This window comes from Mus caroli, chromosome 9, assembly GCF_900094665.2.
Source record: "Mus caroli chromosome 9, CAROLI_EIJ_v1.1, whole genome shotgun sequence".
Classification (NCBI taxonomy): Eukaryota; Metazoa; Chordata; class Mammalia; order Rodentia; family Muridae; genus Mus; species Mus caroli.
In genome coordinates, this window is record NC_034578.1 from 14,267,295 (window position 1) to 14,294,849 (window position 27,555).

General features: G+C 38.1%; 1 protein-coding gene and 2 pseudogenes across 2 annotated transcripts in view; 1 reads left to right on the forward strand and 2 right to left on the reverse strand.

The window, feature by feature from the left end:
• Positions 1 to 2,908, reverse strand: part of LOC110302640 — a 7,382-nt pseudogene extending 4,474 nt beyond the window's left edge. Inside the window, exon 1 of the transcript XR_002378827.2 lies at positions 1,891 to 2,908. The product of XR_002378827.2 is annotated as an ARL14 effector protein pseudogene (transcript). The remainder of the gene's footprint in view (positions 1 to 1,890) is intronic.
• A 2,373-nt stretch (positions 2,909 to 5,281) lies between these two features.
• Positions 5,282 to 27,555, forward strand: Chordc1 (cysteine and histidine rich domain containing 1). Its single transcript, XM_021171825.2, has 11 exons — positions 5,282 to 5,500; positions 8,833 to 8,882; positions 14,596 to 14,652; positions 15,588 to 15,745; positions 17,849 to 17,952; positions 18,869 to 18,927; positions 22,299 to 22,369; positions 23,367 to 23,472; positions 25,488 to 25,607; positions 26,054 to 26,116; positions 26,330 to 27,555. Exons 1-11 carry the CDS (start codon positions 5,437 to 5,439, stop codon positions 26,471 to 26,473), a joined length of 996 nt encoding a protein of 331 aa, XP_021027484.1. The 5' UTR covers positions 5,282 to 5,436; the 3' UTR covers positions 26,474 to 27,555.
• LOC110301373 lies at positions 12,332 to 14,320 on the reverse strand (annotated as a pseudogene).

The window sequence follows — 27,555 nt, forward strand, 5'->3', positions numbered from 1 at the left end:
GGGTGGGTAGGGAAGTGGGGGGCGCTATGGGGGACTTTTGGGATAGCATTGGAAATGTAATTGAGGAAAATATGTAATAAAAATATTAAAAATTTAAAAAAAAGAGCCCTAACACACACTTTGGAACAAAAAGAGACAATAAATAAATGACTAAAACCAAAGAATTCTAAGGGTTCAGATAAAACTAGAGTCTATCTTTAGCTCTGCAAAACATTTCCTTAATTTAGAAAAAGTAAATAATTCTACCGTTTAATTTAAAAATATAGTGAAAAAAGTTTTTTTTACAACAGTGAGCTGACATTCAGATCTAATGATTTGCTCATTAGGTTTCTGACACTTGGTTCAAAGAAAAACCCTACATGAAAGCACATTTAATTCCAAGTTGGAGATGGCATTTTATCAAAGAAAAGCAAGCAAGTGTAGAGATAACCAACTAAACAAAAATACTATTGTACTGGAAAATTCAAACTGGCTTTCATCCTTCCAAATATTTTAAGCTGCTAAAGACTCAGGCACATCAGAACCTTGGAGGCTACAAGAGCTTACCAAAGGCTAAGTAAGAAGTGCTGGAGCTGCTTCCATTCGGACTTCTCAGAAGGCTTCATCAGTAGAAGCCCTGTTTCTATCTGACAAGTCCCAGCTTCTCCAATTTTTCATCATTCTCTTAAGGGACATTTTTAGAAGTCTCAATCCTCACATCTATCCACAGTTTTAACAGCCAGAAATACTGCTGTGATGATTTGAATAAGGGTCCCCATATGCTCATCATACACTTGAATGCTTATTTACCAGCAGGAGATACTGTTTGATAAGAGTTAGGAGGGATAGCCTTGTTGGAAAAGTATGTCATTGTTAGTGAGCCCTGAGGTTTCAAAAGCCAGGCCAGGCCCAGGCTCTCTTGCCTATGGGTAAGGACATAATTATCTCAGACACTGACACATCTGTCTTACTTTAAAGATATGGTGATACTTCAGAGATACCACCATGCTCCCTGCCATGATGGTAATGGGCTAAGCCTCTGAAACCCCAAGCAAGCCCTCAATACAATGCTTCCTTGGTCATGGTATCTCTTCACAGCAATGAAGCTGTGACTGAGACAAATGTGCAGCCACTTATGTACCATACACTCATGTTTTAAATGTAAAAAGAGGAACAAATTTTTCTTCAAGAACAAATTTTCACCAAGAATGCATAGATGAAGAACTGAATGGCTGATGGTGTGATGGACATTCATGTTCATCTCTAGTTGGAAGAACTGTATTTTAGCACTTAGGTATCCAGCTTCTTTTCAAAATGTCCACCTATTGTATTGCATGGAGATCAATTTTCTGTGTCACAGGCCCTGCTTCCAGCTAAGGGCTGGGCCATTTACACAGCACTTTGAGGCCATGCACCAAAGAAATGCTAAAAGAGGAAAGAGGATTGCTGTATGACCTTAGATATACATCAAAACATTAAAAACTTGTAGTTACAGGGCTGGTGAAATGGCTCAGCAGGTAAGAGTGCCAGACTGCTCTTCTGAAGGTCCTGAGTTCAAATCCCAGCAACCACATGGAGGCTCACAACCATCCATAAGGAGATCTGACTCCCTCTGAAGACAGCTACAGTGTACTTACATATAATAAATAAATAAATAATAAATAAATAAATAAATGTTTAAAAACTTGTAGTTACAAATGGACAAGAAAATTAAAGTATTGAGAACTGGAGTTTTATTGTCTTGCCTAAAAGTTGTCTGAACAGCATTTGTTTTGTTAGCAACATTGAAAAGGAACCTTTCTAACCATTGCAATGTTGTGAAGCTATCTATTTACAATAAGCAGCCTGTAACGTTAAGTTTTTACCATAACTTTGTCTAGGACCATCTTCTTGTTCATCCCAGCCACTTACTTCTCTTGACAATGTGGTAAGTTTCCATCATCAGGTTCCTCTGATGTACATCTGTCTCCAGAACAGCAATGGTAATCAACACTCTGGACTAGTGGAGATGTCTACAATTCCATTTACGACTGATCCAAACTTCACTTCCAGAAATGTCACTGTTTATTTCTTTGCCTCATTTTTGTCTTTGCTGGTCAATATTTGGATGATCATCTTTGTAAAATATCATATGGGTGACAGGGAGATAACAGGCCATATGCTTTTCCACCATGTTTATTGTGGATTATCTCTCCTCCTTCAAACTCTCTCTGCTCATATAGCCACTTGCAGTTGCAGTGGCACTCGGCACCACATTTGGTAGAGCCACAAGTGGGGCAGGCATAGAAACATCCCAAGCAGTCCTCGTCCAGGCAGTCACAGAGGTTCATGCCACTGAAAATCAGCAGGCCCTGGCAGTCATACACTGTACTCTTTGCTGGAATAATTTGTCTGTTGGAAGCAGTGCATGAATTTTTGGTGAGCTTTCTTTTCTCACTTTTACCACTTTCCAAAGCAAATTCAGTTTGCTTTCCTGGGTTTGTAAACTGTAGTGACCTCAGAGCTTTAGCAGTCCTTCCATCTGACTCAGGTTTCCATCTCTGGCAGTCATCTGAATCAACATCCACACTTCCATTGGTAATCTGGGTACATTTTGGACAAAGCTTTCAATCAGGTACGAATTGTCTCCCAAACTTTGTGCTCATAAAAGTGACATCATCTAAGTCAATTACATGCAGATCCTTTTGAGCTAGCTTCTTGTGTAAGTTAAATGGGTCACAAATAACTTCTGCAACTCTTCAAATCTGTCAATATACATTTTTACATGATGGAGAAAAATTGTATTATTCCCAGAAAGTATCATTCCAGTTCTAAGCTGAAGTGAAAACATGTCATTTTTGATGACAACTCTTTCAATGTCTTGAGTATAAAAGGCTTTATGGCAGTCGTGTGTGGTACAAAGCTGGACTCCAACTGAACACAGATCCATTGTCCTTGAATCTATCATTTTTCCCGTTTTATTTTGTCTAGAAAAATCTTTGATAGGTCAACCCTCTCAGCACCTGGGAGACTGAATGATCAGAAACTCAAGATCATCCTCAGCTACTTCCCTGGAGGCCAGTCTGGGCTAGAAAAGTCGAACGGCCCAGCCCACTTGAGCTGCCATGGGTTCTCCATTGGGCTCCGGAAGCACCATGTTTTCAAAGTAAGTTTTTAATCACATACATTTGTGGCATATGTTCGTGACCCATGTGCACATCGCAGAACATGTTTGGAGGTCAGAGGAAAACTAGGAGTCAATTCTGTCCTACCACTTGGGTCTTAGGAATCTAGTTCTGGTCTTGAGGCTTGGCAGCAAGCATGTTTACTCACTAAGCCATCCTGGTACCTCTTGGTGTTTTGTTTTGTTTTAACATCTATAAGTATAAATACTTTGTATGAGTAATGAAAATTAATTTATCAGTTATTTTAACAATTCTACAGTTATTTCTCAGTGGTAGAATTGCTCATTTTGATATCATATTCTTGTATTTTCAGTTTATATACTATAAGAAATTATTTACTGAATGTAAATTTTTATCAGTAAAAAACTACGGATGCTAAATGGTAAGCTTACCTAAACAACTCATCTAATAATCCCATTAATGATGTTGTGACACTGATATGCAATGTTGGAACTGGTCATAAAAATTTTTTAGAGTGCTTTATCCATTTCTTATTATTTATGATTAATTTCTATGGTCAATTATAGTAGCTATCCATGGCTAAAGTGAAAATTGATACCACCTTTTAGAAATCAATTGGCAATATATAGTCTTTTTAAAATTTAGAAGTATTTAAAAGGATTATGCCCTTCACACAGTATTAGCTACTTTGAAAGTGGGGGAGGGGAGCAATACGCAGTAAATTGATTATTGACTTGGGCATAATTAAATTGGTGAGATTATAGGAGAGAGTGAAAAATGACAGAATTCAACATATTCCATCATTTGAAACACCCACAACGTGAGGACTTCCCCATGTTCTGACTCAGGAGAGGCGACACCCCAAATCACTCACCAGAAACAGTCTTGCTGCAAACTGCAAGAGGACTTTTAATTCAAGAGCACTCACGGTCATACACCATGCAGGAGTAGAGGACCGTGGCGCCCTGAGTAGCTGGGTAAGGGGGTATTTAAGGGAAGAAACCACAACTCAAGGAGGTGGGGAGGACGTTGTTGGAAAATACCAAAAATACCAGTTAAAAGTCACAAGGAAGTGCAAAATCACGAGTCACAATGAATACCTGGTAATTGTGGGGGTTATTTCTCAATACAGTTTCTAAGAGCCCCTAACAATAGCATATTTGCATAGCGGGTTCCAGCAATGGTCAGGGTGGATCAGGATGATTTTCTTTGAATGAACACTCCTTGAACCCAGGAAGCGGGTGGGTGGAGGAATGTCGCTATTTGTTTTATGATTAGCATATCTTGGAGCATTGAGTCATAGAGGTCACAGTCTCAAGCCTGGGCCTAAAGGCCTAGAATTTTGCTTTTATGTTATATTTTTTCACATTCATAACAATGGCTATAAATGACTTAACAATGGCATAAAATGAAAATTCTATTAGCTTAAATAAATACATTTTTTTGTTGTAGTAACACATAAGTTTGATATTTCTAGGCATAAAAAGATACAGAAAATGAGAATTCTTTTATTAATGGGATGGGAAGGTTGTGAATAGATCTTCATTAATAAACTTGGGATGATTGGTAAAATTACAACTACTTTCCGTCATCAAAACACTCTGCTATTTCAAAAGCATCATATAGAAAGCATGCGCTGAGGACAGTACTGTTTGCAAGTTGCCCATTAATGCAATAATGTGTTTTGCACACTAAAAATGTTACAAGACCTACTGAAAGATTGAACGTAGGTTACGTTATGACTAACGTGAAATTTCAATTTAGAATTGTGGTTGACTCTAGGATTGCACTAAAAAAACATAAGTTTGCTCATTTTAAAGTCCTGTCTTTTTAAGACGACTTAACCTCAATTTTTAGTAACTGACGCAGTCCCAGAGGAGCATAGGAGCAAAGGTTCTGATGTTGCACAAACCTGGACCGAGGGACCGGAAAAGGGGCGGGCCGCACCCCTCACTCACCCTCTGGCAAGCGAGCGCGGCTGCGCGGTGAACTCGGCGTGCCGCGGAACACAAAGCACGCCGGGAGAATGCGGGGCGGAACACAAAGAGATCGCCGAGTCTTCCGCTTTCTCCCCTGGGTGTCTCATCCATAACTGTCCGGGTCCACCCGACTGTGCTCACCTGTGGCAGTCCGGTAGGAAATCTGTCCACCGCCCGGCGCTGGCCCGTCTTCCGGTCTCTTCTGCGCCTGTGCAACCGGAACGTTCGGGAAAATTCCTGAAGCAGTACCGGCGGCTTCCGGAAGCTAGCTGCGGCCTGAACAGTAGGGCTGGTGATTGCTGCGGTGGTTCACTTCTAGTCCCGGGTGGTCTGGATTTCGCCGGGAAGACGGAATGGCGCTCTTGTGTTACAACCGCGGCTGTGGCCAGCGTTTCGACCCAGAGGCCAACTCGGACGGTAAGGAGGACCGTGGCCCGCAGCTTTCTCCCGGCCTCCCTCTCCCGACCCTTGGCCTCCTTCACCTGGCTTCACCTCTTGCGGTCCCCGGGAGCCTCCCTGGTCTCTCACCCTCTCTGGGAGCGCAGGACCGGACGCTTCGGTGTCCCCGGCGCCCCTCATTCCTCAGTGGGCATCCCCTGCACTTGCTCAATTCTAGGCTATCCAGACCCGGTTTACACAGTCACCGCTGTGATTCCTGGGCGTAAGAGGTATAAAGAGGTGCACACTATTAGACTTCTTGTTGCGTTTGAGTACTAGTGGAAAGCGTGTTGTCACTTGTCAAATTACTTGCTTTTAAAAAAACCGTGCTGGGCTGCGGAAATGACTGTTACACATCCGTTCCACAATAACGTTTTCGGCATGCTTTTACTGGGGCCTACAGCTTTAAACTACGCTATTCCAGCATAAAATGATCCCCTAGTGCTGTTCCAAAAGCCAGTGTGGTCTAATTTGGAATGCACAATGAAAGCAAGCACCAATGCTGGGTGAAACCAGAGGTGTGAATGAATCTCATTATTGAGTGGAGTATTTATGCAGATAACTGGGCTATTGCAGGAATAAACAACACTTATCTCCGATTCATCTAGTATGTATAGTATGGTCTTTATATCCATTCATATATATATACATATATGTATATATATATATATATATATATATATATATATATATATACTCATTATATAACTGAACCACACTGAAGTATTTCATCAGAGACTGGAACACCACGTGTTAACACAGATCAGCTTTGTAAAAGAGGTTAAGACCAGTTCTGTAGGTAGTGATCTTGGTACACAAGTAAACTGGTAGCTTTCAAAATGAGACTGGGACAGGATTTAAAGGGAAAGATGCAGCACAGCCAGTGTATGAACACACGTTTAACTGTCATGATATGTGCGTATTCTACTTCAGTACTGAATACATTGATGCGTTGTAGCCTGAGGCAATATTTTTAGGGTACTAAATTCCTGACCAAAGTTCAGGAGAGATACCAGCTTGTTGTTGGAAGTTTATCTGTCTTTGTGTGTGTGAAATGGAATCAGAGGCTAGGAAAGCCACGAGAAAATAGACAGTCATCAATTTGGGGCACATACATCAAGGGAACACCAGTCAGCTGACCAAATGGGGAAGTGTTTTAGAAAGTAGGGATAAATGCCAAGTAAATTGGTTGAATGAGTGGCAGTTGATAACACTGGATTTAGGAGAAAGCTATTTAGAATGGGAATCATTTGACTTTACACATTAAAATTACAAATTAAAAGATTAGTGCAGAAGATACCAATATGTTCTGGTTTTCAAGGAGTACAGTGATAGATGTTTTACTTGTAAGAAGCTGCCAGTCTATATCCAGTCCTCCTGCTCTTAGTGATATAGTATATGTTCCATGCTTATTGCCTTATTTCATGTCGATTTATGTTGTTTTGTTTTGCCTGTGTATGAAAATTAGACTCTTTTCAAGATGATAGGGCAATTTAGTATGTAATTCAAGTACATGTTAAAAAGAATAGTGAATTGTAACTTACATGTGTTAAGCAGCTAAAGTAGACAGACTTTTGCAAACAGCACAGCAGTTATGAGTGACAAATGAAAATTTCAGCTAAACCTTTCTAAAAAAGCCCTCCAAACTTAACCACTAATGTGTTGTCTATTCCCATCATTAAATATGAATTTCAGGAAAACTGTTAAATGTCATAAATGCTAGAGAAGAAATGTCTATCTAACTGTCATTTTCTTTTGAAAATGGTGGTTTTTCCCATTTCATTCATGCCAGTTACACCATGAAGATCTAGCTGCTTCTGACATCCTGGACTTGGCTGTGTTTATACATTATATACTTTAGTAGTGTCTGTACTTTAAATTCAATTTTAAATGGTTCCCTCTCTTCTGCATATCTTTGTACATACAGGTTTTTATTCTGAACTTCTATATTCTAACTCATTGTACGTAATTAATAGCCTCTTTTTGTTCCATTGCATTAACTACTATTTTGTATACATAGCAGTTACTAAGACGGTAATATTAACTTAGTAGCAGAGGGTAGACAGATCTCATGGCAACACTAGGAATTGGATTGTAGGGAATTAAATTTGGAAAGTTGAGTGAGTTAAGACATTTACAGAAGAAAGAAACCTTTCCCTACCCTCATGCCACTGTTGTCAGGAAATAAGTGTGCCTGTTATCTGATTGTTTTAAACAAAACACTCCACATTGCTGGTGGTAATAAATGTATTTTGTATAAGAACAAAATAAATTAAAACTTTTATTCTGTAATGAGAAGAGAGACAGGAAATATAAAATAATAGCACTAATGAAAAAGACTGTAGAAATCTATGATTTGTATCTAGGAATTGGTTAAAATGCTAATTTAGTAATTAGATATTACAGCAGTTACTAAAATGTTGAGGTGGTTTTTTGGTTTTGGTGGTGGTGGTGGTGATGGGTTTTTTTTTTGTTTTTTGTTTTTGTTTTTCCCAAACTCTTTATTAGAGAATTTCTTGGGAAACTTGTGTGGATAGGTTTATAAGTATACTTCAGTTTGCTTTCATGCAAAGATAGGGCCAAACAGAAGATGGGGAGGAGTGCTGAGACTGGTCAGCTAGTTACAAACTAGCACAGAGAGAGTAGGGGCCTTGGTCCCTTAGGCTAAGCTGAGGGTCTGCTGGCTGTTGGCTGCTGCAGGGGAAGGAGTTACTTTGCTTCAGGGGAGTGGCTAGCCAGGTGAATATGCATTCAGGCAGCACTAACTGGTTCTAGTGGAGGTAAAGTTCAGGGCAAATGAGATGGGTTGGTGGGTGTAGGTAGCATAGCAGGTAAGAGTGCTGGTTCTTACTGACATACATTGTATACATGTATGAGATTTTTAGAGAATAAAAAATAATATTGCCAGAATCACTGGAATTTAAAGTTTTATTAATAGACAAATTTTACTAAAAAAAAAAAATGACAGAATATAGAGCAGTGGTAGTACTAGCAAAATTGCAGTTATGAAGTAGCAACCAAAATAATTTTATAGTTGGTGGTCACCACATGAGGGTCACAGTATTAGGAAGGGTAAGACCCGATACAGAGTATTTCTGAGCATTACCCTTTAACAATTCTGGATTCATTTTGTCCATGTTTCATACTCCTAGAGATTTAACGTAATATTTTTAATACAAGGAATTAATAAAGTTTTAAGGAATTTGCCCGATTTTGGAAAAAGGGTGAAACCCTGACGCCTAAAGGAAGAAGTGATATATACACTTCTGTTTATCAGCATTTGTGTGATTTCCCTTTCCTGTTTTGAACAGATGCTTGCACATACCACCCAGGTGTTCCTGTCTTTCATGATGCCCTAAAGGTAGGTACAAGATACCTTTTCAATTTCTTTTTATTTGTATAATAAATTGAAAGATGTAATAAAACCTTTTCTTTTCTTCCATAGATTGTTAGTTTTTCTTTCCTAATGACCATTTTGGGGTACTTTAAGCAGATTGTCTAAAGACAGAGATAGTTGACAGTGATGTTTTCCAGTTATAAAGTTATTTATATTCCAACCACTTTCCTAATGATTTATTCCCTTCCTAAGTTTGAACTTGAATTAAAGCAGTCATATTGGTCTCAGTCTTTATTCTGTCACTGTGACTAACAAGAAAGGCTTCCCTTAGGTATTAGAAGGTGTTGCCTCAGGTGTTTAATGCTTACACACATTTAGTTGGACTTGTTTACTGGAAACATGATACCTCATTTTCTCTTTTATTTTCTAGCAAGCTGAAGAATCAGAGAAATGGGAGAATGGATTTCTTGTTTGTGGGCTATTTGTTTGTTTTTCTGACCAAATGTTTAATGTTACCTGTTTAAAAAAACTTTTATGAATAATAGGTATGTAAATTCTTAGTGACTTACACATTTTTAAAACAGGATAAATTTGAGAATATCAGGTTACTTTCTGTCTTTCCTTGAGTATTAATTAATATAAACAAAACTTTTTCTCCGAATATTCACCTTATGACATTAGAATATTTTTGTTAATATAAATTTAACTACTCATTTAGTTAAATATGAAACTAGCAAGCCATATAATGCTTGTACTACTTGAAATTTACTAGGCCATGGAATCCAGCGGACTGGAAAGCCAAGGTTTGCAGTAGATATTTATAGAATACTGTCAGACAACAAGAACCTAGAGAATTATTATCAGTGACGTCACTTGCCATCTGAGCAAGAGGACGACCTAAATTTGTTCCCTAGCACCTACATAAAATCAGGGTGAAAGGAGTATCTTTACATTAGGGCTGAGAAAAGTGGGTCCTTATGCTTCTCTGTGCGAGCCAGTCTAGATGAATTGTCAAGCTCTAGGTTCTGTGAGAGACCTTGACTCAAAAAGTTAGATTAAAAGAAATATAGGGCACACACCTGAACACATAATAAACTGAGTAAATAAAAACTAGTAAATACAACTGCAAAACTGAGGGTAATAAAAAGTATTTCAGTTGATGTGAAATGGTTTGATATTGTCTGTAGGACACATCCATTCGAATGTGTTCTGAGAATCACCGGCAGGTGACAACTTGAGTATACAAATGAATGGGCTTGCAAAAAATTGGAAGCAATCATTCCAATGGATAGGAGATCAGAAATACTAAAAGGGAAAAATACGAAATAAAGTACAGTAAGAAAGGTAATGGACAGTAATCAAAAAATAATTCTTTTCCAAGAAAGAGAAGTATACGTCCATAATCAGTTTTAACACATTAAAGACGATTCGAGGCTAAAAAGAGCAAAGCAAGAACCTGAGGAAAGGGCCCTGGAACATGGTTTCCTTGTCATAGAACTTAGCAGATTGCACCTTTGTTTAGATTTTTTTCATGTATCAATTAAATGCTAAATATCTAACATAATTTTATGTATGTATGTATGTATGCATGTAAAAGCCCTCTGACAGTACATTTTTTTGAAGACTACAGATAATATCAGCACACTTTAAACTACGTAAGATTGGTAATTGGTTATGTGCATCTCAATCTAAGAGTCTCCCAAAAAAAAAAAAAAAATTACAGGGTATTCAGTTTTTCCCTCTAAAAACCAGAGAGAACCCTAAAAGAGCATATAGTGTTTTTAAAAAACACTACCAAAACTTCTATGCTGTAAGAAACTACCCATGTGAGTTTAATATTATCTTAGGGACACAAGGATATTGTATTTCTATTTCTTTACTTTCTACTACATTGGAACTAAAAATAACTAAAAGCAACCTCAGTAAGCTGTTCCTGATAAACTATGTAAACTATCTGTTTTTTGAGTGAAATAATTATGAGACGTCTTCAGTGGTATTGCACCAGACACAGAAAAGATGAAGGCCAGAAGAAAGGCCAGGCAAGCTCTTAGTAAAACCAGAATACAGTGAAAGAACAAATAGTAAATCTTACAGGTGGAGGTAAGGCAAACAACACAGGGAGAGAGCTTCAGAACCAGGGGCCTCTGGTTTTTGTTCCTCATGCCTTTTATTGAGAGTTAAGAAAGAATCAAGATGATAAAGGCATCTAAATACCAAAGCAGTCACTTTTCTGGGTAACCAAGGGGGAATTATTTAACCTTACTTCATTTTCATTGGTTTAATGTTCTACTCAGTTAAGGACTTCTCTTATTACCTGAAACTGAGGATGTATGTTTACGATGGAAAAAGACTAAAATTATTTATTACTATGGGCCTATTAAGCTCTGGATTAACTAAAGCCTCCATGCTGATAAATCATTAAAAGTGTTCTGTGCTGGCTTACTTTAAGTTGGTAGGTAGAGGACAATATCAGTCTGTCTCCTTCCCTAATTTTGTGGCTCCTTGCTTTAATACCCAGGCAGCCCTTGATAGTTTGTTAAAACTGCACATATCTCAGTTGCTTCTGTCTGTTCTGCTTCTGGCTATAAGGCTAGTTTACTTTAAAAACCAAAGGACTGGGCTGGAGAGATGGCTCAGCGGTTAAGAGCACTGACTGCTCTTCCAAAGGTCCTGAGTTCAATTCCCAGCAACCACATGGTGGCTCACAACCATCCGTAATGAGAGATCTGATGCCCTCTTCTGGTGCGTCTAAAGACAGCTACAGTGTACTTACATATGATAAATAAATAAATCTTTAAAAAAATAAAAACTAAAGGACTATAATTATTACTTAGTAGATTCCCCCCCTCCCCAGGTAAATCACCTTACTCCTCAGATCCTTTAAATACATGAATTAGAGAGAGGATGTTGGAAATTGAAATGGGGTCTTGTGTACACTGGCAAGAGCTCTTCCAGTGAGTTACATTCCCTCATCCAATAGATGGTGTTAAAAAACTTTTTTTTTTCCAAAAACTTAAATACTATTCTTAAAAGCAGCCCCTGATTTTCTTTTTCTTTTTTCTTCGCCCACCCCCAACCCCCCAGCAGACAGACTATATTATTGATATCAGTACAGCAGAGGTGCCCGTATAACAGGGGAAAGGAGATCCATGCCAACACCAGTCCCCTCCTGGCCCTGCTGGGCCATTGAGGATGGGGCCAGTTCCTCCTGCTCCACCTCAAACTCTGGGGATGGAGAGCCCAAGGCTGGCTTTGCTTCTGGCCCCTTGTATCATCAGTCCAGTGTAAAGACTTCTGTGAAGGAATTCAATGTCTCTCTCCCAGCCCCTAGGTAGGGAACCCCAGCTACTGAGGAAGGGCAGCCCAGGGGACATGGGGTGTAGGAAGGACATCCACAGCCTCTCCCTACCTGCCCCAAACCCTTGAGTTCCCTGGGGCCCCAAGCAAGCAGGCAGAGGAAGGATGGGAGTTCTTCATGGGGTCTGGGATCCTAGATGGTTGGGTTTGAGGGAACCCCACAGTCATTGAACACCCCTACCTACATGTCTTGCAACTGACTCCCCAGGGGGTGCTGGGAGGCAGGAGGTGGAGGTGGAGGTCTGGTAGCGGGAGCATGCATGCAGCCTACACAGCCTCTGAGAGATTGGCAGCACTGGACTCACACCAAAACGTGTGACAGCAGAAGGAGGCTAGGCCAGCAGACATGATGCATGCAAACATGTGCACGTATCTGCCCACATCCAGGAAGGAGAGAAACTGCACCCGACACTTCCCCAGCACAGCTTCTGTCTGCTGGTGCAAGATGGTGAGTGTGGCATGGGCCACGCTGATGTGACTTGGAGTCCACTACTCATAGCTACTGGAAGACAGAACTGACTGCAGGGCCCCATTAATCACATCTACTCCAACAGGTTTAGCAGTGGGCACATTCCCCAGATAATAGACTTGGAACCTTCTGCACCAGCTCATTCTTTGGTTCTGGCAATTCCACTTGGAAAAGGACATCCACGGGTCCAGGGAGAGTCCATTTACCAAGCAGCGAGCATTGCGCCGTTCAGACATGATCTTGGAGATCTCATGCAGGCTGGTGGTGATGTTCTTGGCAGGTGCCTCACAGTGAAACACGTGGCACTTGAGCTTCTTGGTCAGCTTATCACAAGCTACGTAGCAAAGTCCCTTCCACTGTCTAGCCCAGTGCCCCACACATGCATGCTTTAGAGTCTCATGCTACTGCTGGAGCAGCAGATCTTTTTTCTCTCCCCAGCCCCCAGCCTTCAGATAATATAGATCATTTTTTGTGGTAGAGCTCTCAGATACAGTTGTTGACTGCCACCCTGCTGCATCCTGGGGCCAGCTCCTCCTCTGTCATCTCTACCCAGTCTAGGTAGCCCACGGTGAAACACTTGATCCCTGGGTTGGCCTTCGTTTGGGACAGCTTTTCTTCCTCTTGGGGCACTGGTTCTGGGCTGAGGCTCTGGGCTGGGAAGAACAATCAGGGTCCTTTAGTTCCAACTCCATTGGAGTCTCCTCACTGGGTTCATCCTTCCAAAACTCTCCTTCTTCAAAGTCTTCTTGGTGAACAAAGCCAGTCCAGGTGAGCTGGGACTCTTCTTGGGGACTGCTCCCCTGTGAGGGGGAGGCCCTGCCTGGGGGTTCCCACTGGGTGGTCCCCGTTGGGATGTGCCAATAGTAGGTCCCTCAGGTGTCCTGGACCCTTATCCATTCAAGTCGGTAGATCTGAATATGTCTGGAAAGCGTTGTGGTTCCAGAAGAAATCTGTGTGATAAGGTGGTCCAGCTTTGAGGCTAGTGCTCTTGCTATGTTCCCGGGGGCTATCTGTGAGGGCCGGGGCCCAGAGGGGACTTCCACATTATCCAGAGGCTCAGGTGGCCCTGTAGGAGAAGATAAGTCCTCATCCTCTTTCTCCTCTTCATCATCCTCCTCAGCCTCTCCTGCTGCTTTCTCTCCTTCATCTGGTCCCTGTTCCTGGTGCTGATGATCAAGGCGGACCCATGAAATCCTCTGTTGGCAGCATTGGGGGCCAAGAGCTCCAGCTCAGAGAATAGATGCATTAAGCCTTTGGGACCCAAAGGTGCTGTCTTAGCCTCCTTGCTGGCCTCCTCTGCCAAGGTCAAGGTCACATTTCGGTTCTGGTCTCGGTGGGCTGTAGCAGCCGTCCGAAGCTGGTTCTGGCCTTCCTTTAACCACTTGGCATTGGCAGGGCTTGGTTCAGGCACACTACCCTCTCCCATAGCACTTCGAAAGTCCTTGGGTACCACAGCTGTAGCTTGCAGCTTGGCATTGAGCAGCTGGTAATGGGCAGCGTGCAGGGGTAAGGGGAAGCTGAGTGCAGGGCCTCTGTGGCTGTTTGCATTAATGGCCAACTGGTTCAGGGATGATGGGGCAGATGGCCTTGGTAGATCCTGTGCGGTGAGGCCCCGGGCCCAGTTGGCCAAGGTGGCTCAACCTGCAGGGTCCCAGCAACACTGCAGCTTCTCCATCACAATATCCCTCGCCCAAGAGCTCGCAGGCCACGCAGAGCCTTGTACCACGATTGATTTTCTATTTTAAGGAAGTCATTGTTTATTTTTTTAAATAAGATCGTTTTGTGTGATTAGGAAACAGCGTACAAAAGTTGAACTGGTGTGTATGTAATTTCAGGATTCAAAGAAATAAGTGTAACACAGTTTTAAGGTTTTTTTTTTTTTTTAATTTGATGTTTTTCCTTGTTTTATAGGGTTGGTCTTGCTGTAAAAGAAGGACAACTGATTTCTCTGACTTCTTAAGCATTGTAGTAAGTACTAGTTTAGTCCTCTGTATTGTTTCCCTAAAAGTACATTATTCAAATATCAGACTGTACCATACTTTATAAAGGGGCTGCATCTCCTCCATAACCTCAAAAATCTTTGCCTTGGAGAATTTTGCCTTGAAAAATTACGAGTTTATTATGCTAACCATTTGTCATTTTATGTCCTTTATTTTGGTATTCTTGAAGAGAACATCAGGAAGGAATTTGTAGGCAGGCAATGATTGTAGGCAGTGCGGATGCTCCTAGCACTGCAGTGACTTTAGGGAGGCGCAGGGTGTAGTATGTGAGGGGGTGAGGAAGAGGAGGAATGGGGGAAAGATCTGGGAGAGGGAGTACTGAGAGGAGAGGGGAGGCTGATAATTGGGATAGAGAGTATATAAATAAATAATATAAGCAATCTTAATTAGAGGCAGTAAATTTCATTAAGACATCAGTGAAATGGTCCTTTGTTTTATATGGCACCAAGAAAGAACAATCATTATTTCAGTGTTTTAGATGAGAAAATAAATTTTAATAAATTATTTGGGTTAAGGCCATATTTCAGCTTAATAGGAAAGGGGAAGCTCAGATTGTTTTTGCTTATGTTATGTCAAGCAGGGTCTTATGCAGCCCAAGGATGCATAAGGATAGCATAGCATCCTTGGGTTGCCAGGGATAACCTTGAACTCCTGATCTTCCTGCCTTCAAATACAAGTGGTAAGATTAGAGGTGGCACCATGCCAGGCTTAGTAGTGTTGGAAGTCAAATCTAGGGCTTTGTACATGCTAGACAAGCACTCTAATAACTGATACTACAAACTGAGGCCTTTTTGAATAAAGAACTTTGGCATGTATAATTAGAAAAGGCCTTTGAAACACCCAAAATACAAACATACATACATAAAGTAGGTCAAAGCATAACTTCATATCTTTTACTAACAGGGCTGTACAAAAGGTAGGCATAATAGTGAGAAGCCACCTGAACCGGTAAAGCCTGAAGTCAAGACTACTGAGAAGAAGGAACTATCTGAATTAAAACCCAAATTTCAGGAGCACATCATTCAAGCCCCTAAGCCAGTAGAAGCAATAAAAAGGCCAAGGTATAATCTATACAGCTACTTATATTTGTGACAGTATCATACTGGAATTTGCTGGTGGTATTTTCTTTTAGCATTTTGTATAAAGACATTTGCAGGGTCCACTCGTGTTTTTTCCTTTGGTAGTAACCCTTTAATTTTTGAGGGTATGTTCTCACAGTTGGAGGGTTATATAGCTCTGTTTTCTGGTGTAACATTCTCATGAAGGCATGGTGAGATTTGGTAAAAGACTTGTCATTTTATATAGTTAGTTTGAATTGAAGAGCCACAGAGGCCTAGTCACTTACTTTACTTTCAGATTTGTACTAGGGAGTTTGAGTTAGGATACCCTCAGTGTCAAAATAGTTTAAAAATTGCTTTTGCTCACCTTGAACTAGAAGTAGATTGTTCACCTCCTGTTCAAACCAGACTATATTTTAAAATGCATTAATTCAGTGGTTCCTAATGCTGTGACTCTTTAATACAGTTCCTTGTGTTATAGGGACCTGCCAACCATAAAATTATTTCATTGCTACTTCATAACTGCAATTTTGCTGCTGTTATGAATCATAATGTAAATATCTGTTTTCCAGTGGTGTTAGGCAGCTCCTTTGAAAGGGTTGTTTGACCCCACCCCCAAAGGAGTCATGACCCATGGTTTGAGAACCACTATATTATTAATGGGTTTACTCCTGTAAGGCAAGATCTTCAATCTGCACCTAAATAGTGACTGTAAAATATAAATACAGAATTTGGGCTCCAGATTTGTTCCTCACGTGAATTGTGTTTAAGTGCAAGCCTGAAAAATCATCACAACCAATAGAAGCTGTATTCACATTATAAATTTACAGTGTTTCCAACTCTTCCTTTTATTATGTTTAAATAAATTAATAGATCATTACATAATATAGCCCCAAAATAAAAATCCTTACTTTTGATGTTCATTTGCTTATTAGCATTTTGAGGTATAGGCTGTAATTAAAGATCAAAATGCTTTTATTCTTCCTACAGTATTAATTCAGTCTTAAGAGACTATCAAACACTAGTTTACACAGTTACACGAATACCAGAAAAGAACAGCAGTTTTGTTACAGTACAGTTCATCTTTAAATCTGTTACATCTCAGTACAGTCTATTAGAATTTAATGCCAATATGAGTTATTACCATTTCTTTAAATGATGGACTACACAGATATATAAGCTTTACATAAGAGGCTATGAGAAAAAGTAAGTGTATTTTAATTTTTCATTTTGTTTTATCTGTAAGGGCATGTTTTGCCTGCATGTGTGTCTGACTACTTGCATCCCTGAACCCATGGAAAACAACTGTTTCCCCTCGAACAGAAATTATAAACAGTTTTTGAGCCATCGTTATGGGTTCTGGGAATCAAACCCCAATCCTCTGGAAGAACACTCCTCTAAACCACTGAATTAGCTCTCCAGCACTGAACTGTTTTATTTTAAATCTATATGATACATGAGTTACAGATTCTAGTGTACTTCATTAATGTTTTACAAGTTATTGTAAATGCAGAGTGAATAACCTATCATCTTTTTATTGCTACATTTATTAATAACCATAATTGTTTACAGAATAGGCTTAAATTATATGTGTGTGTGTATATATATATTATGTATATATATATATAAATTATTAAGAAGCACTAGAAGATGGTGGTGGTTTTACACAGTCATAAAATTTTATCTAAATTGAAAAGTCTATACTCTTCACATAAGTAAATTGACTCAACTCGTACAGATGAGTTTGTGTTCACTTAGTGCTTGAGGATGAAGTGAAAAGGATTCTACAGTCCTTTACATGGGGCTTACTCATCTTTACAAGCTTGAATCTCTAGTCTTTCCTTCCTTCTTATAGTCCACTGTGTAGTGGTATCTTTATGCTAGCAATGGCATGAAAATTTGAAACTTAATTTCTTAATAGATGCAGCATTTTATTGAAAATTAGAGTGTTGGTCAGTTATGGCCTTTATTCATGAAATACTTTTAATTGGAAAGAATGTAATGCACAGACAATTAACATCTCATATGGGAGATTATTAAGGTTATCAATTTTAAGTACAAAGAAGTACTTTGGTCTATTGATGATAAAACTTCAAAATTCTCTAGCCCAGATGAACCAATGACAAACTTGGAGTTAAAAATATCTGCTTCCCTAAAACAAGCACTTGATAAACTTAAACTGTCATCCGGGAGTGAAGAAGATAAAAAAGGTAAGACTTTTTTTTTTTGGATTGTTTATTTGTTTTTAGTAATTTTCTGTCTAAGTAATAGACATAAAATTTAGTAATTTTCTGTCAAAAGAAATAGCTACATTGCACTGTGTGAAAATGTAACATATTGTAGCAGAGAACTTCCTTCCTTCCCAAATGCAAATAACACCGGAGAAGTAGCATTTGGTCCATTAATGATGCCTTTGCTCAAACTTATGATTCCTTAAATATTTTATCAGTTAAATTTCTTCAGCTAAGATGTTTCTTTGTATACCATATAAAATATTTTTTATTATCCATTTGATTTCTGCCTAATATCAAAGGACAAAAATATCATCCATGACTTCTGTTTCACAAGAGAATATAGGATTTTAGAAGATTGGATGATCACTGCATTGTAGACTGAAACATAATATATATTATTTGACAGCATATAGGCAAAAAGTAGGGATAAGGCTTTTTGTTTTGAGACAAGAAGACCAGTAGCACCAGCAATTCTGGATGTTGCTTGTGTGATCTAGGATGACTTAAAACTCATAATCATCTGCCCCATCCTTTCAAGTGCTAGGATGTGCCTTTGTCCTTATCTCATTGTCTTCCTTGAATTAGACTTTTTAAAAGAAAGGATACTTTTTAAGAATAATACAACATAGCCGGGCATGGTGGCACGCACGCCTTTAATCTCAGCACTCGGGAGGCAGAGGCAGGCGGATTTCTGAGTTCAAGGCCAGCCTGGTCTAAAAAGTGAGTTCCAGGACAGCCAGGGCTACACAGAGAAACCCTGTCTCGAAAAACAAAACAAACAAACAAAAAAACCAGTGGAGGTACTATTTTATTATTGTAGTTTTATTACTCTTGTTTCAAAAAGAATATAGTTATGAAACCTCATGTTACCTTTCTTTTTTCTTCATTGCAGAAGAAGACAGTGATGAAATTAAGGTTGGGACTTCCTGTAAAAATGGAGGGTGTTCAAAGGTATATATTATAAAACTTTGGATATATGCAGTAAAATGTTAATATTCAGAGGACTGAAGTTCGCTCTAAAGTTGCCAAATAGTTGTGTGCTACTTACATGTTTGCTGAAAACTAGGGTTATAAATTCAGTAAGACTTCTAAGAGAAACATCGGATAAAATAATTGGGATAAATCTAATTTGATTAACATTTAATAAGCACTTGTTATGTGCTATACAACAAGTTTCAGACTGAAGATAATAGTATCAAATTAAACAAAAATCTCATCCTATAGAGCATTTTCTAATGTGGACAGGAAGATAAAAGTAGGCCATTGAATAATTAATTTAGACAGACCTAAAATAAATAGAATAAACCTAGCAACTAGTGTGGTTCCACTTGTGGGCTACTTAGATAAGATTTGTCAGTGGCCCTAGTTAAAATTCAGGGGTGAGGGCAGGGGATGGTGATTACCCTGGGAGTTGCTATCCACAGAGGGAACCATACAAGTATAGTGGCTTTAGAGATATGTTGCTCAGCAGATGGGGAGGTCATGGGGCTTGGGCAATAATCTGAAAGGAGTGGGTGAAGAAGTAGACGTGGGGAAAGGCCTAACCCAGGACAAGGGGCTGGGCTACTTCAAACTGATGGTAAGCCGTTATCTGCTTCAGGGAAGTATTTTGTTTTGTTTTTTGAAGCAAGTTATTCTATCCCAACCTGGCCTCAAACTCCAGTCCTTTCCCTCAGCTGAGTGTTAGGATTACAGTTGTGTACTACCATACCCAATTCAGGAAGAGAGCTCTGTGATAAGTCAGAAGGAGGGAAAACAGCTTCACCCCTATTAAAAAAACAGGTAGTGTTATTCCAGAGAGTAGGTTGCTGAATGACTAAATGTAGAGTGTGGCTAATCACCGTGAGAGCTTTTGCTGTCTGTTCTGTCTACCTTTTCATGCTTTCTCCTCTATGACACTTTACCTTTACTTGACTCATTCATTCTGTTCCTAACTACCTCCATCTCATGGTAAGGATTATAATACGGTTTTGTTTGCTTTTTGTTTTATTTTGAGTGCTTAGCTATGTGAATGGCATAGAGCTCATATGTGTACAATTAATGGTATAAGAAGAGTTGGGCATTCAAGAACCTTGGTAATTGGTGGACTTAAAGTCAGCCTATGTCCCAAGAAGCCAAGCTCATCTTTGATAATTTAGTTAAAACAGATAAATTAATAGTGAAAAACATTAAAGAGCTTTTATTCATGTGATCACACTAAGGAGAGGGACAAAGATCCAACAGCATCCACCCAAAGTCCATTTTGGCTGAGTGAGATTAAGGCTTAAATAGGGGGCTAGAAATAATATATAATAAAGCAGTTGCAGTCAGGTATGGTCCCACCTACCATAAACTCATTATGATTTGGCCTTTCCATTTGATTTGGTACTGGATTTTGGCCTTCTATTCCTCTGGTCTGAGATTCCTTGAGGGTGGGGGTGGGGGATACTCAAAACTTATGAGCTTTCAAAATGAACATGACAGTATTAAAAAAGACAGCTTAACTACTATTTGACATTTTTCTTCCAAAAATCTCTCTCAGCATTTATTTTTTGCTTGTTACTGATGTCAATGTAAAAGGAATAATAAAACTTGTTATCTTTCTTAATTTCTTTGTTTTATGGGATGTAGCCATGGTCTGACCCATTTTGGGACTCTGAGGTTATCAATTGATAATTGATTTTTTCCTTCCTATTTTTTTTAATAATGTCACTCTAAATATTTCAGTGTGTAACTTTAGTGACTAGAAATGGAATTGTATGTATGTTCAATTTTAGCTGAATGGAGGCAAATGCTTATAGTATCCACCGGGTTGTCTACACACTAGAATCTTTTTTTCTTCCTTGCTTTTTACTTCTTCACTGGTGTTAAGGTTGAGACCTTTTCTTTCTTTCTTTTTTTAGGATTTATTTATTTATACACCAGAAAAGGGCATCAGATCCTATTGCAGTTAGTTGTGAGCCACCATATAGTTGCTGGGAATTGAACTCAGGACCTCTGGAAGAGCAGTCAGTGCTCTTAACCACTGAGCCATCTCTCCAGCCCCGAGTCCTTTTCTTAAGCTGACTAGTTCTTTCTTCTCGGGTTAAATGTATGTAATCTCTCACCTACTTTTTGGTCATCTTTTTCTTAATAATTTTGTAGGAAATCTTCATATCTTACAGCTGCCAAATCCTTTGTCAGATATTTTATATGATTCACACTGACCTGATGATGTCATTGATAAACAGAGGGACTTTTAATTTTCATGCAATGAAGTTTTGTCTTTTTTTCTGTTGTTCTCCTTATTTAAGAAATACTGAGCTACAGTCATTTTGTTATGCAGAGAGAAATGTGTGAAACACCTATAACTGAATATGATGGTGTTTTTAATCAAAGGAATTTGAGAAGAATGGTAGTAATTAGAAAATTGTACCAAGGAGAGAAGAGAAATTGAGAAGTGGGAAATGGAAATAGTGCATTTGCTAGTTCTTGAGTGAGGTTAAACTGATATGTTGTTTGAATTTGCATTGAATTTGACAAGATTTTGTGGTAACGTTAGAGGTAGAGGGGACAGACTTACTGATTCAGATGTGGAAGACATCTGTGAGTACACTTGGTGCCATTGAATAAGATGAGAAAAGACACATTTTTAGGTGGCAGTACTAAGTTCAGATTCTAACATATATACTTAAGGAGATAAACTCCTAGCACTTCGTACTTAACAAAAATGAAACCAAAAATTTTGGTCTTCTATACTTTAGTTAATATGAATACAAAAGTAGAGAATATACTGCAAGCTGCATCCATGTTTTATTAACATGACTTTTTGTGAATTCACCTGTAGAGCCTTCACGTACAGCAGCAGTGGGGCCCGGATCTTCCAGACAAACCATGGATGTATATATAGGTCTGCAGCTCATTTTACCATTTGTAGGGATAAGAAATCAGTATTCTACTGAAACTTCAGAAATGATTATTAGACTTCCCATATTAATTTGTAATGCCCACACAGAGTGAATATACTGTACATATAATCATGTTTCTGGTGAGAGTACAAGTCCCTTGATTCCAACATGTTTCTGTGAATTTGAATATTTAAATATAAATCAGTGTAACTTCATGCCTAAAAGGCTAAAACCATCTTATATATAAATTGCCTACCTTTCTGTTTGCTTTCTTTCCAGAGATCTAGAGTTTAACCATGTCCAAAAGAGGGTCACTTTCCATTCCTTGATGAACTTAACAGTGTTCTTGTAGCTGCTGTTAGTATTATATGAAGGCCTTATGTGTCAGATAGGTATTATAAGATGCAAGTGTGAGATAAACAGCTAATGTTTTTCCTCTGTGTCTTTGTTTTATAGACATACCAGGGTCTACAGAGTCTAGAAGAAGTCTGTGTATATCATTCTGGAGTACCTATTTTCCACGAGGGGTAACTTATATACCTAATTAAAATATTTATAGTATTGATTCAAAATATTAATTAAACCTTTATATCTTTAAACACTGCAGTGTAGTTATTACCTACATTAATACCATTTAATCCTTATAATAACCTAAGAAAGTGGGGAGGTGCAGTTGCCTTTTTAAACACAGGAGAAAACAGGGTTACAGCTTTTAAGTAATCATCGTGATTCTGCAGTGCGATCTTACTTGGACTTGTTTGGGTTTTTTGTTTGTTTGTGTTTAATCTGAGGCAGGGTTCTACTGGTTATGCAGACAGCCTCTACCTCGGGATGCTCAGGCCTTGGCCTCCTGTGGCACCGCTTACAGGCATGTCCTGCTGTATAGCCTGACTTACTCTTCTTTTGTAAAGGACTGACATTCAGTTTAAGGACATTAGTCTTTTTAGCTGTGGAGCAATGAAAGCAGTAACCAAGAAAGGCCACGCTTTTCCATAACTCTCAATTAACAGTTTGTTTGTACATTGTAATATAATTATATACAATTAATGTATAGAAACTTTACTATATTAGAGTTTTCAACTGTTTCCACGTGTTTCAGGATTTTTAACTTGGAGATCTATGATTTTTATTCCCTGTGCAGGGTTGTTTCTTTAGTAGTGGTTTTACCTTCCTTGTGATTGGCCATCATGTATGGAAACACTAGATTCTACTTTGCTCCATGTTCTTTACTGTTATTGAAATATGAATATTAGTATCTTTGGTCATACCACATTTTGGTAGCTTCATGAGGGAATAGGTGTACATTCTCCATGAGAAAACAGACCTGGACTCCAAGTAGTTCTGTATATTTAGTCAAAAGCTGAATTATTACAATAAATAACACCCTGGTTTTTAAGAGTTTCCCTAGTATGTATGTATTTTAGCAGTTAAGTACTTGCAAGATATTTAAAGTTGGAGTTTTTATTTCTTAATTACATTTGTTATAATGAAAATATTGGCTTTAATTCATTGTCTAATTTAAAGGATGAAATATTGGAGCTGTTGTAGAAGAAAAACTTCAGATTTTAATACATTCTTAGCCCAAGAGGGCTGTACAAGAGGGAAGCATGTATGGACTAAAAAAGATGCAGTAAGTAACTTTTTCAAAGTAATATGCTGATCTGTATTCATCTAAATGGTTTTTAAGAGATATGAGTTACTATGTGTTCATATTAAAAAAGTAGCTCTCTTACAGGGTTAAATATTGTCATGTGTACAAAGTAGTTAATCTTAATACCTCAGCAATAACTATTGACAAAATAATCCTTGTATGTATTGATTCAGGTATATAAGTTTTCAATACTATCCTCAACCTGCCAAAATTGAAAGCTCTTTGTCTTACTAGCACTGGCTACAGGGGAGCTGGAGAGTTGGCTAAGTGGTTAAGTGCTCTTGTTCTTGCAAAGGACCAGGGTTTGGTTCCCAGCATCCGCAAGGCTCATCACATGAATGTGTGTGGTACACAGACCACATGCAGGAAAGCACTCATCCACACAGAAGAAATCTAAAAAACATTTCTTTAAAAAATTAGTTTCACAACCTTTTCCAATTCTTAAAACTGTTTTATAAAACCACTTCCTATTAATTTAGTGTTACTAAACCAATATTTAAATCTGATTTTTTTTTTTTTTTTGCTACAAAATTATTCATACATACATAAAATCTCTATCTAGTGGCCAAAAGTCTTAGGCCTATGAACATAGTTCCTTATAGTCCTTTAAGTTAAAAACAGGAAACCGGTTTGTTGCTAAATAAGGGTTTATATTAATGATGTTGTTATTACCTTAACAACATCATTAATATAAACAAAGGTAAATTGTTTATATTAATGTAAATTAAGGTAATAACATCATTAATATAAACAAAGATGTTGTTATCATTTTAACAATATCATTAATATAAACAAATCCTTTGTGTTATGCTGTTACTACTGACATTTTTTTAATCCTTTCTAGTTCATAAAACTTGTATCTGTAACTCAAGGCTTTAACTCAAGGATATTCAATATTTGGGTATCTCATTGTTCTTGCTTTTGAATTATAGTTTACTGACCATAAAACTTGAAGAAATTTTTTACTAGCAGAAAGTGAGGTTTGGAAAAAAAAAAGAAAGTGAGGCTTGCTCAGACATTTTTCTCTATTGTCAAACCTTAACAATTTATACTTTAAAAAAATAAGTATTTCAGAGTTCCCTGAATTTTTTGGCTAATTTGTTCTTTCTTAGAGCAGTTTACTTAGAAAACATCACCATTTGTTTGTTTGTTTTTCAATTTACTGATAGCATACATAGTGTAACAATGGAAAATAGCTCCTTTTGATAAGAGCAGTCAGAAGATGATTTCTGTAAGGTGTGACATTATCTGCATGTTAATAAGAAAGGACTAGGAAATTTAATAATCATAAGAATAGTTATTAGCTTACAATGTGTGTGTGTGTGTGTGTGTGTGTGTGTGTGTACACGTGTGTGAACGTTCCAAGTTTGGCCAATTTATTTCATGAAATATGGTCTTTCCCTGAGGCTAGAGCAGCACATCAGTTCAGTTGTGGGGTCTGTGCTCAGTCCTCCAGCATTAGGGCTGCAGATCCATTCCAGCACAGATGAACATCTTTATGTGGGTGCTGGTGTTCCAAACTCAGGCTTCATGCTTGGAAAGCAGGCACAGTACCGGCAGAACCATATTTCCAATCGTAACATCCCCAAAACGTTCATTCATTCAAAATAAACTTAAGCTTCTCATGCTCTCAAGTTCATAGTTGTCTCTTACCATACAAATGTCTTCTCATTTCTGTCTTCAGTACTTAGTATATCAAAATAGAATAAAAGTTTAATGAGGCCTGTAAAATATCTCCTAAATGGACAGTAACAATGTAACCTTAAAGAAGGAAAACCAAATTGGAGAAACGAGGGTACTCACATCATAAACTGTTAAGATATTTTGTGATATAATTTATTTAAGCCTCTCTAGGATCTTTAGAAGTTGTAGCCTTGAATGCATGAAGTGCTTCGTTGTGCATAATAAGTTTTGCACATTAACTGACCCAGTTCTTTTTAAAACAGTGATTGTGTAGTGGTTTTTAAGATTACAAAGTTTTCCTTACATTACAGGGGAAAAAAGTTGTTCCGTGTAGACACGACTGGCATCAGACTGGGGGTGAAGTTACCATCTCAGTGTATGCTAAAAATTCCCTACCAGAACTCAGTCAAGTAGAAGCAAATAGTACTTTGGTAAGTATATTAAGTAACTCAGTAGAAATTACCTTAAACGCGTTGTTTATATATAAACATTTTCTCAAAAGTTCTTCATTCTGATCAGAAAATCACAAATGACTTTCATAGAAACAATATTTTAAGTGAAACTCACAGTGTAGTAGACTTTATTCCAAAGTTATCTAGAAGTATAGTAGCTTAGAAAAATCACAAAATACATATTTGTTTCTCAGTATCAATCTTCTAGCTAATTTTTCCTGTTAATCATTTTCTTAAATGAAACAGTGGGGCTCAACATTGACATTTTGTCCTAGCTTGAGCAATACCAGTATTGTCTTTATAATTAGTACTTAGTCTACTCTTGACTTGGTGTGGTTCAATGTTTCACTGCATGGTTAGTGTGTATTATGGTCATATTTTCAATACTTAGCACCAAAATAATGACAATACATTATCTATTTCAGTTAAATGTACACATTGTATTTGAAGGAGAGAAAGAATTTCATCAAAATGTGAAACTGTGGGGTGTAAGTATTATGAATCCATCAATTTTTCCTGATTCTTAAGATCATTTTTAGAATGCTTATGTAAAGTTCATGAATATAACCTTAACATGCTTTATCAAGATAATTAAATTGCACTAAAATGGCCCCAGAAGCTTGATTTTGAAATTAAACAAGATGTGTTTTTCTGAGAACAATAAAAGCACCAGGTTAACTCTTACTCTTGATGTGTTGTAGGTAATTGATGTTAAACGAAGTTACGTAACGATGACTGCAACAAAGATTGAGATCACTATGAGAAAGGCGGAACCCATGCAGTGGGCAAGTCTTGAGCTACCTACAACCAAAAAGCAGGAGAAACAAAAAGATATAGCTGATTGATTAGAAGAGGAACGGAATTCTTAACGTGTGTGTATGTGAGAGATGGTTGCTTGCTGCTGTAATCTTTCGTTGTTTCTAGTCTGTCATTTGGGGTTATCATGAGGTTCTTCAAAGCCAAAGTCTGTTCAATTTTTGTGCCTCTATCTTCCTTTCGAGTTGCATAATATGATTATTCAAGTCTCCTCACTAGAACTATAGTTGTTGCCCTTACACTTGAAGGGAGGGAAAGAAACCATAAGTATAATTGCAGTATTTTTTAGTATAAATTATTATAAGCAGGAAGTGAAAGAAGTTTTGTTTTGTTTAATCCTGATAACTTCTTTTTCCCTTAAATGGGAAAGCAAAGTGGTATATAAAAAACTGAGTTGGCCTCTCCATGAACTTTTNTTATTATAATTCTTGAAAATCTTTAAGGAAAAGACTTTGTTTCTTCCTATGCAGTGGTTACTTTTTGTAGTACTAATTCTGAAGCAGTGGAGTCAAACCGTCTGTGTGTGCTGGCTGAGTTTATAATTCATTTGCAGTTAAATTAATTTTAGAAAGTTGCTTCAATACTTGCATTACCTGGCAAGCAGTATAATTTAAGTCTATAGGAAATAAACTAAGATTATAGAATTACAATTTGGTTAAAATTCATCATAAGAGTAAGCAATAATGTTAAAATCTCTTTCCTGATTATTTAAAGGACTCTTTATGGTGTTTTGACAAAATTATATCTGATTTACAGTCTAAACACTNNTATGGGTGATATCTGATGAATCCCTGATGAAAAACTGTATCTGTTAAATTGTGAATGTGTAGCTTCGTTGAAATACATTAAGGTGTGTGTTGCGGCTTGAATCTGAAATGTACCTGGAGGCTTGTTTTGAGCTGTTGGTCTTTCAACTTAGGGCTCTATTTTGAAGGCTGTGAAACCTTTAGCATATTGAGGGGTGAGCCTTTAAGGATCATACACTCCTGCTGGTCTGATCCAGTCAGGACATATGAACCACCTCTGTCCCATACTCCCACTGCTGCCTCCTCAGCCATTATAGATTGTATCCTCTGAAACCGTGAGCCAAAATAAACCTTACCTCCCTTGA

Coding starts and splice junctions, on each gene's coding strand:
- Chordc1 (XM_021171825.2), top strand. CDS start 5,437: ATGGCGCTCTTGTGTTACAACCGCGGCTGTGGCCAGCGTTTCGACCCA. Junction 14,653..15,587: donor CTGACTTCTTAAGCATTGTA/GTAAGTACTAGT, acceptor TTTTACTAACAG/GGCTGTACAAAAGGTAGGCA. Junction 22,370..23,366: donor GTACCTATTTTCCACGAGGG/GTAACTTATATA, acceptor TCTAATTTAAAG/GATGAAATATTGGAGCTGTT.